General features: G+C 39.8%; 1 protein-coding gene across 14 annotated transcripts in view; it reads right to left on the reverse strand.

Moving 5' to 3' along the window:
* The window catches only part of ppp1r9a (protein phosphatase 1, regulatory subunit 9A), a 360,369-nt gene that overhangs the window by 160,798 nt on the left and 186,395 nt on the right, over nt 1-13,176 (reverse strand). For 12 of the 14 annotated variants that reach the window (XR_006311675.1, XR_006311674.1, XR_006311676.1 and 9 more), the window contains exon 6: nt 2,338-2,493. The exons of the other annotated variants lie outside the window; for them this stretch is intronic. Coding sequence is in view for 9 of the 12 variants with exons in the window: in XM_043689929.1 (XP_043545864.1) it covers nt 2,338-2,493 (156 nt within the window). In the remaining 3 variants the exon portion in view is untranslated. The remainder of the gene's footprint in view (nt 1-2,337; nt 2,494-13,176) is intronic. 14 annotated transcript variants of the gene reach the window in all.

Here is a 13,176-nt window from a genome sequence, read left to right on the forward strand (position 1 = left end):
GAAAAAGGTTATCAGAAATTGCAGCAGTACCTTGATCAGTTGGGCAAGTGGGCTGAGAAATGACAAATAGAATTTCATATAGATAAGTGTGAGGTCTTGCATTTTGGAAAATAAAATCAAGCTAAGAGTTTCATGGTGAACAGTAGGGCTTTAAGGAGTGTAGTAGGAACAGCGGGACATTGGAGTTCAGGTGCATAGTTCTCTGAAAGTGGATCATAGATGGACAGGCTTTTGGCATTCTGGCCTTCATCAGTCAGGGCATGAGTATTGTAGTTGGGAAGTTATATTGCAGTTGGACAGGTTGTTGGTGAGGCCGCACTTGGGAGTATTGTGTTCAGTTTGGGTCATCTTGCTATAGGGAGAATGTTATTAAACGGGAAAGTTTGCAGAAAAAAATTACAAGGATGATGCCAGGACTCAAGGGGCTGAGTTAAACGGAGAGGTTGGACAAGTTAGACTTAACAGCAATGTAGGTTTGTTCAATGTATCGTATCAGTTGCATGACACTATGATTTTGTGCTATAAAGTCTGTGACTTATGATCTTGCCCCACTAGCTACCAGATGAAGGAGCAGCATTCCGAAAGCTAGTATTTCCAAATAAATCTGTTGGACTATAACCTAGTGTTGTGTGATTTTTAACAATGGCTAATAAGACAGCCATCTTTGGAGAGCCTTCCTTCAAAACAAGCTCACACCGAGGTTTCTGCCTCTTGTCAAAATGTGTGATCCCAAGAGTGAGGAGAGAGAGATGCATGTGTTCATAATGATTTATGCAAACAGGATTTAACAACAACATTTACAGAAGATAACTGTGAGACCTGGGTGCAATGAAGAGGACAAATGGGAATGTTGGCTCTTCAGATGGAAATGCGACATGGCTGCAGATAGAATAAGTGGAGCTGCAAAGTGCATTGTTTTGAGGAGTATTCTGCAGGATGATGCTGTGGTGAGTGTAGTTTGATACCAGAAAGTGTTATGCCACTCATCTGTTAACACACTGCTGCAGTCCTGAATTCTCTTGCTGCAGTTCTGAGAGCCATTCTACTGCTCACATCCTGATCCAATACCACCCACATCTGCTTATTTGGAGAAGTTACCCTCTTCCGCCCATTTCTGGGGAAGCTTAACTCACTGCAGGCTCTCCAATCCAATAACAAAACTTTCAAACTGTGAAACATCCAGGAAAATCTCTTCTCAATTCCTTTGGACCTTTTGAGACTGCAGCAACAAAGTGCTGGTGATTTCATGTCACCTATATTGTGTGCTCTTTAATAGGAAGTCCTTCAATGGCTAAATGCATAAAACTCCACCACATCCTTTATGGAGCAATTGAAAGTGGAATCAAAATACTAGCAAAGTGGTAGACTGCAAAGCTTACTTTTACTTGATTTTTACAAGCTATAAACCAAAAGACCAAACTGATTTGGTGAAGTAAATTTAAAATAACTTTGAGATTGATATCTTTCTATTTCTCAAGTAAACAACTCTACCAAACCTGTGATATATGTTTACAAGATAATGATATCGCAGCAATAAGTTTTAACTAATCTGGTGTGATTGACTTTCGCAATGCATAAATTCATGTGAAACACATGGCACTTCTAAATAATTGCACTCCTGTTCAGACAGTAAAGGAGGAAGACCACTTGGAGAGGTTTAGTATTTGTCCTGGAAGTTTAGGGGCTGAGAATCCAATACTGAAACCATCTGTATTGGTGTTTTTTTACATATTAAATATAATCTTGGGAGGGTAACCCAGAGGCATTTTAGGCAAATTCCAAAGTGCAACCACAGTTTATGGTTATACAACTAAAAAAGATATTCCATGCAGATATGCATGTTTTCAGAGTAAGTTTCAACAGGAAAAGGTAAAAGGTAATGCATAATTATTATATAATTCTCTGCAGTTACTGAAATACAAATTAACACTTCACAGGTGATATAAAGTATAAATAATTTCTTGCAAAGCAACATAAAGGTAGTACTGGTCCTTACAATAAATAATTAAAAAGGAAAGACAATAAAACAAAGGACATAATATACATTCATGTACACTTGTTTCTAATCTGTGACACAAAATGTTTATTGATATTCAAACCTTTGCTTATTAGATAAAGTTGATTATTTTCTGCACATATGTACATCCAGAGGGATTGTATACAACAAGCCTCTGATGAAATTACTTAAAAAAATTTTTGGAAGTACTTTTAAAAAACATTCATATTTATTCATTAAAATAACTACATCAAAAGTTTTAATTTAATTCTGCTTTGTTGATTTTCCTCATGTTTGACTACCTTTTGACTGGCTGGCTATACAAACATATTCCTGGTTACCTCTTTGAATTTGTGAGCAATCTTGTTGGCGTCCACCTCTGTAGGAGAAAGCATATCATCGGTTTCAGGCAGGTCAAACACTTCAATCGCCATTTCACCACCAGTGAGAACTGAGCCCATTTCGTCATCCTCCTCATCAGTGGCATATTCCCCTGTCTTAACATCAAATTATATTTTTGCAAATATGAATACTTAAGTTAGCATATATAAAATTCTTAGAGTTTATAAAAGACAGGCTTTAGGATGGAAACAAAATGTACATTTGTTTAGCTTTGTGTCTCGATGTGCACAACAATCAAATATCATTTTAGTGTAAAATACTTAGTCTTAATCTGAAATGTATTATTTTAATTTCAGGTCTTAGTAATATTTCAAAAAGGAAATAAAGAAAACTATAATTATTATAGCTACAACACAATTTTGGCAAATTGCATTGAATAAATGCAGCACTTTCCTTCTAGTTATCACGTAATTAATTACAACAACTGAAATGGATTTGTACATAAAATAGACTGTTCAAGAGTTAAAGAAAGAAACAGAAGATAAATCTCAGGTTATGATGTATGTATTTTCGCAAACGTAGAAAAAATCATTCAATGCAAAACATCAATTTTGAAAATTTACAAAATAATGAGTATGTAAGGCCTGATGAGAACATAGCATTCCTTTTTAGTTTAAATAAGCTCAAATGTACTTGTGCAATATGCCTTTGAAACATGGTATTTTTCATTTCATATACTCATGAATTGAATTTGCACAAATAGTGTATGGAAGATTTCATTTTTTGCACAATGGAATTTCAATCACAACTTTTATTTGTAGAAAACTACTTTTTTCTGTGAGTCACCAACTGAAAAGGCAGTTATCATTTTTGTAAGGAATTTAGCAGTTTGCCTGTTATAACACTATGTTTTTTCCTCTGAAGGACCTTCCAAAAAATACTATTCCTCAGAGGGATTGTTCTTTCTTCTCTTTTGTAAAGAATAATATTCGATTCTCTAAGAATCAATCATTTCTCTCTTAAAAAAAAGTGATTCTGTTTCTGGTGTCTTCTGAGTCAAAGAGTTCCAAACTCTCAAAAACATTCTCTATTCTGAAAGAGTGACCCCTAATTTTAGAGCAAAGCACCCTAGTTTTAGAATGGCCCACAAGACAAAACGTTCTTGCCATGTTCACCCCGTCAAGACTATTCAGAATCTTATACACATCAATCAAGTCATCAATCCAGGAGTAATGTGAAACAAACAAATGGCAGAGGGACTGAACAAGTACTTTGCATCAATCTTCACAGTGGAAGACATGAATAACATCCCAAAACTTCAAGAGAGGCGGGAGGCAGAGGTGAGTTTGGTGGCCATGGCGAATGCTAGAAAAATGAAAGTCTGAAGGTGAATAAATCACCTGGACCAGATGGACTACATTCCAGAGCTCTGAAGGAGATACCTGAAGAGATAGAGGAGTGTTGGTGGTTATCTTTCAGGAATCACTGGAGTCAGGGAGGGTCCCAGAGGACAGAAATGTAACCCTCCTGTTTAAGAAGGGAGTGAGGCAAAAGATGGAAATTACAGGCCAATTAGCCTGGCCTTGGGCCATTGATAAAATTTTGGAGTCCGTTGTGAAGGATGAGATTTCTGAATACTTGGAAGTGCATGATAAAATAAGGTAAAGTCAGCATGGTTTCATCAAGGGGAAGTCATGTTTGATAAATCTGTTTGAGGAGGTAATGAGCAGGTTAGACAAAGGAGAGCCAATGTATGTGATCTACTTGGACTTCCAGAAGGCCTTTGACAAGGTGCCACACAGGAGACTGCTGAGTAAGATAACAGCCTATGCTATTAGAGGCAAGGTACTAGCATGGATAGAAGATTAGCTGTTTAGCAGAAAGCAGAGAGTGGGGATGAAAGAATCCTTTCGCAGGATGGCAGCTGGTGGCTAGTAGGGTCAGTGTTGAGACCACAACATTTCACTTTATATATTAACAACGTAGATGAAGGAACTGATGGCATTCTGGCTAAGTTTGCAGATGATGCAAAGATAGGAGGAGAGACAAATAATATTGAGGAGACGGGGAGGCTGCAGAAGGATTTAGACAGGTCAGTCGAGTGGGCAGAAAAGTGGCAGATGGAATATAATATGGAAAAGTGAGAGGTTATGCACTTTCATAGGAAAAATAAAGGCATAGATAATTTTCTAAATGGGGAGAAAATTCAGAAATCTAAAGTACAAAGGAACTTGGGAGTTCTACTCCTGGATTCTCTTAAGGTTAACTTACAGGTTTAGTCAACAGTTAGGAAGACAAATGCAATGTTGGCATTTATTTTGAGAGGACTAGAATATTAAAGCAGGGATGTACTTCTTAGGTTTTATAAATCTCTGGTCAGACCACATGTAGAGTATTGTGAGCAATTTCAGGTCCCATACCTCGGAAGGATGTACTGGCTCTGGAGTGAATGCAGAGGAGGTTCATGAGAATGATCCCACAAATGAAAGGTTTAACATATAAGGAATGTTTGAGGACTCTGAGTCTATACTCGATGGAGTTTAAAAGGATTTAGTGGGGTGGGGGAATATAATTGAAGCTTACAGAATACTAAGTGGCCTAGATAGACTGGACATTAGGAAGATGTTTCCATTAGCAGAAGAGACTAAGACCCGAGGGCACAGCCTTAAGAGTAAAACAAAAGACTCCTTAGAACAGAGATGAGGAGAAACTTCTTCAGTCAGAGTGGTGAATCTATGGAAATCACTGCCACAGAAGACTGTGGAGACCAGGTCTTTGAGTATATTTAAGATAGAGATAGATAAGTTCTTGATTGTTTTGGGGATAAAAGATAACAGGGAGAAGGCAGGAGAATGAGGTTGAGACACTTATCAGCCATGATTGAATGGTGAAGCAGACTCGATGGGTCGAATAGCCTATGGTCTTATGGTCTAACCATTACTCTTCCAAACTCCATGGTAACAAGCCCAGCCTGTCCAACTTATCCTCATCAGACATCCAACTCATTCCAAAATTAATCGAGCTAACATTTTCTGAAATGGCTCAAACTCATCTATATCCTTCCTTAATGAGATGAGAACTACACATAATATTTGAGATGTGAGCTGACCCTATATAACTGAAGCATAACATTCTTCTCCTTACGTTCAATTCCTTTTGTAATAAACAATAGCTTTCTTGATAAAGTGCTGTACTTCCTTCCTAATTAATTGTGACTTATGGACTAGAATATGGCCTTTGCACTGAGAAATTCTGCAGTTATTTGCAGAGTATGGGAGTTCTTTCCTGAAATCTTGATCTCAGTTGAAGTTTCTGGGATAAACACAGAAAGTGTTAGAGAAATCCAGCAAATCTAGCAGCACCTGTGTAGAGAAAAACAGAGTTAACATTTCGAGTTACATTTCAGTTCTGAAGAAGTCATGAGACTTGAAAAGTTAATTCTGTTTTTCTTTCTCCACACTTTGTCAGTTCTGCTATATTTCTTCAGCACTTTGTTTTTGTTTCACATCTCTGGCATCTGCAGTATTTTGCTTTTGTTTGAGAGGTTTTGGGAACTTGATACAACTTACAAATATCAGCATTTCTGTTAATTTCGTAAAACATGAAGTAGACTATGACCAGTTCCAAACTGAGTGGGATAAAGATTGAACATTTATCATCTATCTACAGTTGTCAGCAATTCAGTAACATTGCATCTGGAGTACAGTGCTCAGTTCTGGGCATGGGACTTGAGGAACATCAAAGGGATTAAATATATTTATGCAAAGTCAGGTTTTTGAGACTAATGTTTTCAGTAAAAAGATGAAGTTAAGATTGACTTTGATACGAAAATATTTTTACTTCAAACATGGTTGTTTCAACTAAAACTCAACTTGGCTGACACAACTTTAAAATCAGTTTTAAAATAATACATACGGTCAAGGCGGAAGCAGCATCCACACCAGACAATTATTGGGACAGAACTTACCTTGGGGTAATGGCAACAAACAGCTACTAAAACTGGAAGAACAAACCTTTTCAACACTGATACAGGCAAGCTGTATTTAGATTTTTTTAAAGGATTGGTTATTAAAATAACTTGATATCTTGACCATTCTTCATACTTACCTGCCCTTCATGACTATTCAGGTCTCCTCCATAAATTTGTGGCTCTGGGATAAGGCTCTGCCACAACAAATATAAAATATTTTTGAACTCAGCACCAGAGTTCAAATGGCCCTACAAAGTTCAAGTCTCCCTCATGTGAAAGTCATGTCCAGATACCAAAGTTCCTTTACAGGCAAAAATATGAATTGGAAACAGAGGTGGAACTTTCAGTTCCACCATGTCGACCATTTTAAAAGTTCCATGAAAATATGACTGATTGTTTATCTTTTTCTTTCTTCTCACCCCAAAAAGGAAGTAGTAGCATCCACTGATCCACAACTGAGTCAGCAATAAGGCACAGTTCAGGAGTTCGACAGAATTCTCTCTACGTGCCATCCATACCCTTGAACATTCACTCTCTTCACCACTGATCCAAGGTAGCAAACATATGTACCAACAAGATGCACTGTACTAATTCATCAAAGTTCCTCCAAATCCACCTTCCAAACCCACAACCTTTAACACTTAGACAAAGGCTGTGGATGCATACAGGATCATCAACTGCAAGATCCCCCCCAGGTCACACACCATCCTAATTTGTAACTATATGACTATTCCTTCACTGTCATTGGGTCAAAGTCAAGGAAGTCCCTTCCTAACAGCACTGTTGATTACACTATGCCCTGTAATAGTGGGGTGCAGCAGTTCAAGAAGTCATCCTCACCTTCTTCAGGGCAGTTACAAATAGGGACTAAATGCTGACCTAGCCAGTGACACCCACATTCCATAAACAAATATAAACAATGCTGCTTGGGAAAAGGTAAAAGAATGATTGTGGGATAGGAAAGTCAGGCTGATAGCTTCTAGCCCTTAATCTAAGCTTCGAGACAGGAGAATTGTGCTGAATCAGCATTTGTAAGTGCCCAATAGGAAAGACCTCAATCTTCTCCGTTCTTCCCATGACCACACATGTTGATGAATGAGCACCCAAGACATGGATTATTTTAAATTAAATTAAATCAATTTAAAGTTTGCTCTGGAAGATTATCCTTGTACCTGTATCTTGTTTGTATATGCATTATTTATTATTGTAGTCTGATCTGATCTGTGAATTACTGCTACCTGAACTTAAAATTAATATAAATTCTTCCTGCTGCATTTGGCAAGTAAACACAGAACTAAATATGATAAGTTTAACATTTTACTGATGTGATGAAATATGGCATCTTATGTGATTGTAGATATTATACTTTGGTTCTTATATATTTGGGCTTCACCCTGGAAAAAGTAGGATCAACTTGAACATGAGATTTATCAACAATTCTGTTTTTTTTTAAAGCCAGAAGTCATGCAGTTGAATGGCCTCTACTCATCTTTTAACATACAGAGCAGCTTTGTTTGTTAACCAGGTTTTCAGTAACACTTAAAAATGACATCAAAGACTGTTATGCAATTTTTCTTATCTCAACCACCGTCAGTAATAGCATCTATCACTTAAGGAATCAAATCACAGGATTATAAGATGATTATTAGAGGAAATGTTTACCATTATATTCTTTTCAATGAAATGTTGTGAAAATACCAATATGAATAACAATAAAAGGATTTTGTAAATGCAAGTTAACACCGAAACAGAATCAGCAAAACAGTTCAGAGGAATAATCATGCAAAAATGGGCAAAGTCAAAGAACGATTTTCAAAGTGTTTGGCTAAGCAGATGAGTTTTAAAGGGAGGACTTAAAGAAAGAGAAGGAAGTGTTTGAAGATGGAATTCTAAAACATCAGTCTTGGCAGTTTAAGGCATGCCTTCTAATGGTGAGATGAAAGATGTGAAGTTTAGATTAGATTAGATTACTTACAGTGTGGAAACAGGCCCTTCGGCCCAACAAGTCCACACCGACCCGCCGAAGCGTAACCCACCCAGACCCATTCTCCTACATTTACCCCTTCACCTAACACTACGGGCAATTTAGCATGGCCAATTCACCTAACCCCTGCACATTTTTGGATTGTGGGAGGAAACCGGAGCACCCGGAGGAAACCCACGCAGACACGGGGAGAATGTGCAAACTCCACACAGAGAGTCGCCTGAGGCGACTGTTTAAGAACAGAGATTTCTAAGAGAGATTGTATAGCTGCAGAAGGTTGCTAAGAGAGTCAAGGACATGAAAGAACTAAACATGAAAAGTAAAATTTTAAATTGGGAATCGAGGTTAGCGAACAAAACGGCTGTAGGATAGACGACAAAAAAGAAGAGATAAGGATCACCAGGAGTTTACAGAGGATGTAGGAAGGAAGGAACATTAGGAAAACAGTAAGTCAAGGATGTATCTGAAATGTATGGTCCAGTTTCAGCAGAAGCAGCAGGTGAGGTTACAGAAATTGAAGTAAGCAGTGATCGTAATGAAGAGGATATGGAATTGGAGGCTCAGCTCAGGGCTACATAGGACACCTGGAGGCTTCAAACAGTCTTGTTTTGCCTGGGACAATGCCCAAAGAAACAGATGAAATTGCTGCAAAAAATTGCGGTTCATCTAGGATTTGATGCTGGACAAGTGGGCTCACCGCACAGAGGTAATATATAGACTATGCGATACTGGGTTTCATCACCATATTTGTGCAAAATGAACACGTTGTACAAGATGGGCTGGTTGCAGCTAACAGATTCAGGACGGAGTTCCTTGTTGAATTTATTGTCATGTGTACCGAGGCACAGTGAAAAGCTTTGTCTTGTGAACAATACTGGCAGATCACAGAGTTAAGTAGCATAGATAGTAAATAATAGGTAAACAGCGGCAAAAACAAAAATATAGTTACAGGCGAATGTTAAGTGTTTGTGAATCCATTCAGTAGTCTGACAACAGTAGGGTAAAAACTGTTACGGAACTAGCTGGTGAGTGTGTTCAGGCTTCTGTACCTTCTCCCCGACGGTAGAAGTTGTAGAAAAACATTGCCAGGGTGGGATGGAGCTTTAAGAATGCTGGTGGCTTTTCCTTGACAGCAGGCCTGATAGATGGATTCTATAGATGGGAGGTTGGCCTTTATGATTATCCAGGCTGAGTTCATCACTCTCTATAACCATCTCCGATCTCGAATGGTACAGTCGCCATACAAGGTAGTGATGCATCCAGACAGAATGCTCCCAATGGTGCACCTATAAAAATTGGCAAGGGTATGTGCTATTATGCCAAATTTCCGCAGCTGTCTGAGGAAGAAGAGATGTGTTGGGCCTTTGTAACCAGTCTGTCTACATGAAGAGTCCAAGAAAACTTGTTGTGGATGACTACTCCATGCCGTGCTTCTTCTCCCGGCTTGCAAGCAAAAAGTCAAGCAGGAGACACCTTCGTGGATACAGGTCCAGTGCTGGTCCAGAGGAAGAGGATCAACTCCGGTGCTGGCTGGAATCGGCTGATTGGGCCATATTCAAACAGTCCGCAGGTATCTTGGACGAGTATGCCACCACCGTCACAGACTTTATCAACAAGCGTGTGGAGGACTGTATACCGAGGAAGTCAATCCGGGTGTTCCCCAACAGGAAACCTTGGATGAATCAGGACATACAAAACCTGCTAAAAACCAGGCATGAGGCCTTCAGATCAGGAGACCCACTCAAACATAAGGAATCCAAGCATGACCTTTGCAGAGCCATTAAGAAAGCCAAGGACCAATACTGATCCAAACTAGAGACCCAGACAGATATCCGGCGACTGTGGCAAGGACTGAATGACATCACAGGTTCTAAAAAGAGACAGTGCAAAATAGCAGACGATGACATATCCCTCCCAGATCATCTCAATGCCTTCTATGCTTGCTTTGAGCAGAATTTTGGCGGAGAGATAACACCTATTCCGACAAGTCCTGATGAACCTATCCCAACAGTCGCTGCATCAGAGGTCAGATCAGCTTTCCTTCGCGTGAATCCAAGGAAAGCAATGGAACCAGATGGAGTACTAGGCCGTGCACTCAGAGCATACGCAGATCAACTGGTAGAGGTCTTCTTGGACATCTTCAACCTCTCCCTGCAGCAGGCCACTCTCCCTACCTGTTTCAAGAGAGCCAACATCATCCCTGTGCCTAAGAAGCCTCATGCAGCATGTCAATGACTACCGCCCAGTGACCCTAACTTCGGTGGTCATAAAGTGTTTTAAAAGGCTGGTCATGACATTAATCAACTCTAGCCTCCCCACTACGCTTGACCCACTCCAATTCGCCTATCGGTCCAACAGATCCCTGTCAGATGCTATATCACTTGCCCTTCACTCCTCCCTAGAACATCTTGACACCAAGAACAGCTACGTAAGAATCCTACTCATTAACTACAGTTCGGCCTTCAACACTATTATCCCCTCGAGACTGATTACTAAACATAGTGATCTCAGACTAAACCTCACTCTCTGCAACTGGATCATCAATTTCCTGACCCACAGGCCACAATCAGTGAAGACTGGGAACAATATTTCATCAACATTAACACTCAACACTGGAGGCCCCCAGTAATGCGTACTCAGTCCCATACTGTACTCACTGTATACCCATGACTGCGTCGCCAAATACCAGACTAATGCCATTTACAAGTTTATTGATGACAGCACCATAGTCGGTCGAATCTCAGATGGCAACGAAACAGATTACAGATGGGATGTGGAAGACCTGGAAAAATGGTGCACTGAGAACAACCTCGCTCTCAATGCCGGAAAACCAAGGAACTCATTATTTACTTTAGGCAGGATGTTACTCATGCCCCATACACATTAACAGCACAGAGGTGTCCTTGAGAGAAGTTTGCTGGTGTTGTTGGAAGCACTTTAAACTGACATGGCAGGGAGTGGAAATCAGGAAAGAATATTTGAGAAGTGTACGCGTACATATAATACTTGGAGAGATGAATAACACTAATATGGAGAATACAAAGTCAATTGGTGAAGTCAGTTATTCAAGGTTAATAGACAATTGTGAATGCTTAGGGTGCAGTAAATAAGACTGAGGAATTACAAATGCAGAGAGCAATGAGGAAATATGATGTTGTGGTAATAATAGATACCTGGATCAATGAAGGGTGAGACTGGGTGTGAAGATTTCCTGAACATAAGATGTTCAGAAAAGGCAAGAGAGGGGTGCTGGTGGTGGTTAAGAAGAGCACCACAGTGTTGTAGAAAGAGCATGCCCAGGAGGATTCAAGGACAGAATCAATCAGCAAGAGCAAAGAAACAAAAACAGTACAATTACATTGCTTGGTATGATCTATAAACCATTAACTAGTGGCAAGTATGCAGATTATCAAATCTGCAGGGAAATGGAGCCATGCAAACATTATAGAATAGTTATAATTCAGTATTTTAATAACCAGAATGTAGACATTTAAGAGACATTAATCATTGTAACATAAGCTTTAGTATAATGATAGAAAAGGATAATGGTCAATCCAGAGTAAAAATAAATAAATTGGAAGAGCTGAATCAATGAGGCAAGAATAGAGACAGGTGAAATAGATTGCAACAAGAGGGTGCCAAAGAGACATAGTAAATTTCTGTTTGAGAGGAACATTTTAGGGGGTCACTAAGTCTGCAGAAGCTCAAAGATATTCACTCATAAATGTATTTCAGAAACCACTGATGCTCTGTTTGTTCAGGCTCATTCATTAATTAATTTTCCCTCAGATGCTGCAAGTCAGGCAGCTAGGGCAGTGACAGCTTTACTGCCATTGCATGATTTCCACAGCCAGAGGGTACAATTGATTGTTTCCACAAAGCCCTCGGAGCACCCTATCAGCAGTCAGTTGTCTTCATGTATAGAAAGGCTTCCACTTCATGGACCAGCAGATCATCTGTGACCACACCAGCCAGAAAGTGTTATCCCAGGAACAGTTAAGATGCTAACATTCCAGAAAATCCATAGGTGCCTGCATCCCCTCAACGCACACTGGACTGGATAAATGATGACAAAGGCTATACCCTCAAAGCCTGACTCAGGACATTTGTCAGGAATCTACAGCTTGATGCTGACAAGAAATCCAACACTACACATACTTCCACAGTACCATTATAAAGCTAGCCCTAGGGTTCTTGAAAATGAGATTCATGATTCAGATGCCAGGACTTGTCTGATGGTGTAAAACATTACATTCAGAAAGAGTGTCTGGCATCAATGAAAGAGTCAGTTGTTTGCTGTACCTTCACAGGCAGATAGAGCCTGCTGACTGGCACAATCTTGTAGTTGCGATGACTTAGTGGGTGTCCTCCTGGCCTCAGCATTTAGAGGCCTCAGGCTGATCTCACAGTCCTGCATAGATAGAGGTGCACCATCCTCCCCTGATTGGTTATAGGTAATGGAGTCACTAGCATAGGAGAGGTAGATTGGTCTGTAATCTTCAGCAAGTTCTGTCTGTCATTCTTTCTACCTGATAGCACCACACTGTCTCCTTCAGAAGCGACCCTGGAGTGAGGTCAAAGGCTCCCTCTCACCCAGCCGAAGAGACTGAACACATACCATAGCAGTTAAAAGACCAATGTACTCCTCTGTTATTTGTTCCAGTCCAGTGAGGGCCTCTGGCATCATAGCCTGTCTCTGCACGTGGAATATGACTAGATAGGCATGTGTTCTGCACAGGACTGAGCAGGTGCCTGGTCTCTGACAGTCCAAGTGTCAGAGAGCTTGGATGTTTCCTTCTCCAATAGCTGCAGGTAAGTTAGTGATCTGTTCATCAGATGATGTCCCTGAATCTAACTAATGTATCCATCAAGATAATTGTCTCT

The sequence above is a fragment of the Chiloscyllium plagiosum genome, chromosome 5 (genome assembly GCF_004010195.1).
Source record: "Chiloscyllium plagiosum isolate BGI_BamShark_2017 chromosome 5, ASM401019v2, whole genome shotgun sequence".
Taxonomy (NCBI): Eukaryota; Metazoa; Chordata; class Chondrichthyes; order Orectolobiformes; family Hemiscylliidae; genus Chiloscyllium; species Chiloscyllium plagiosum.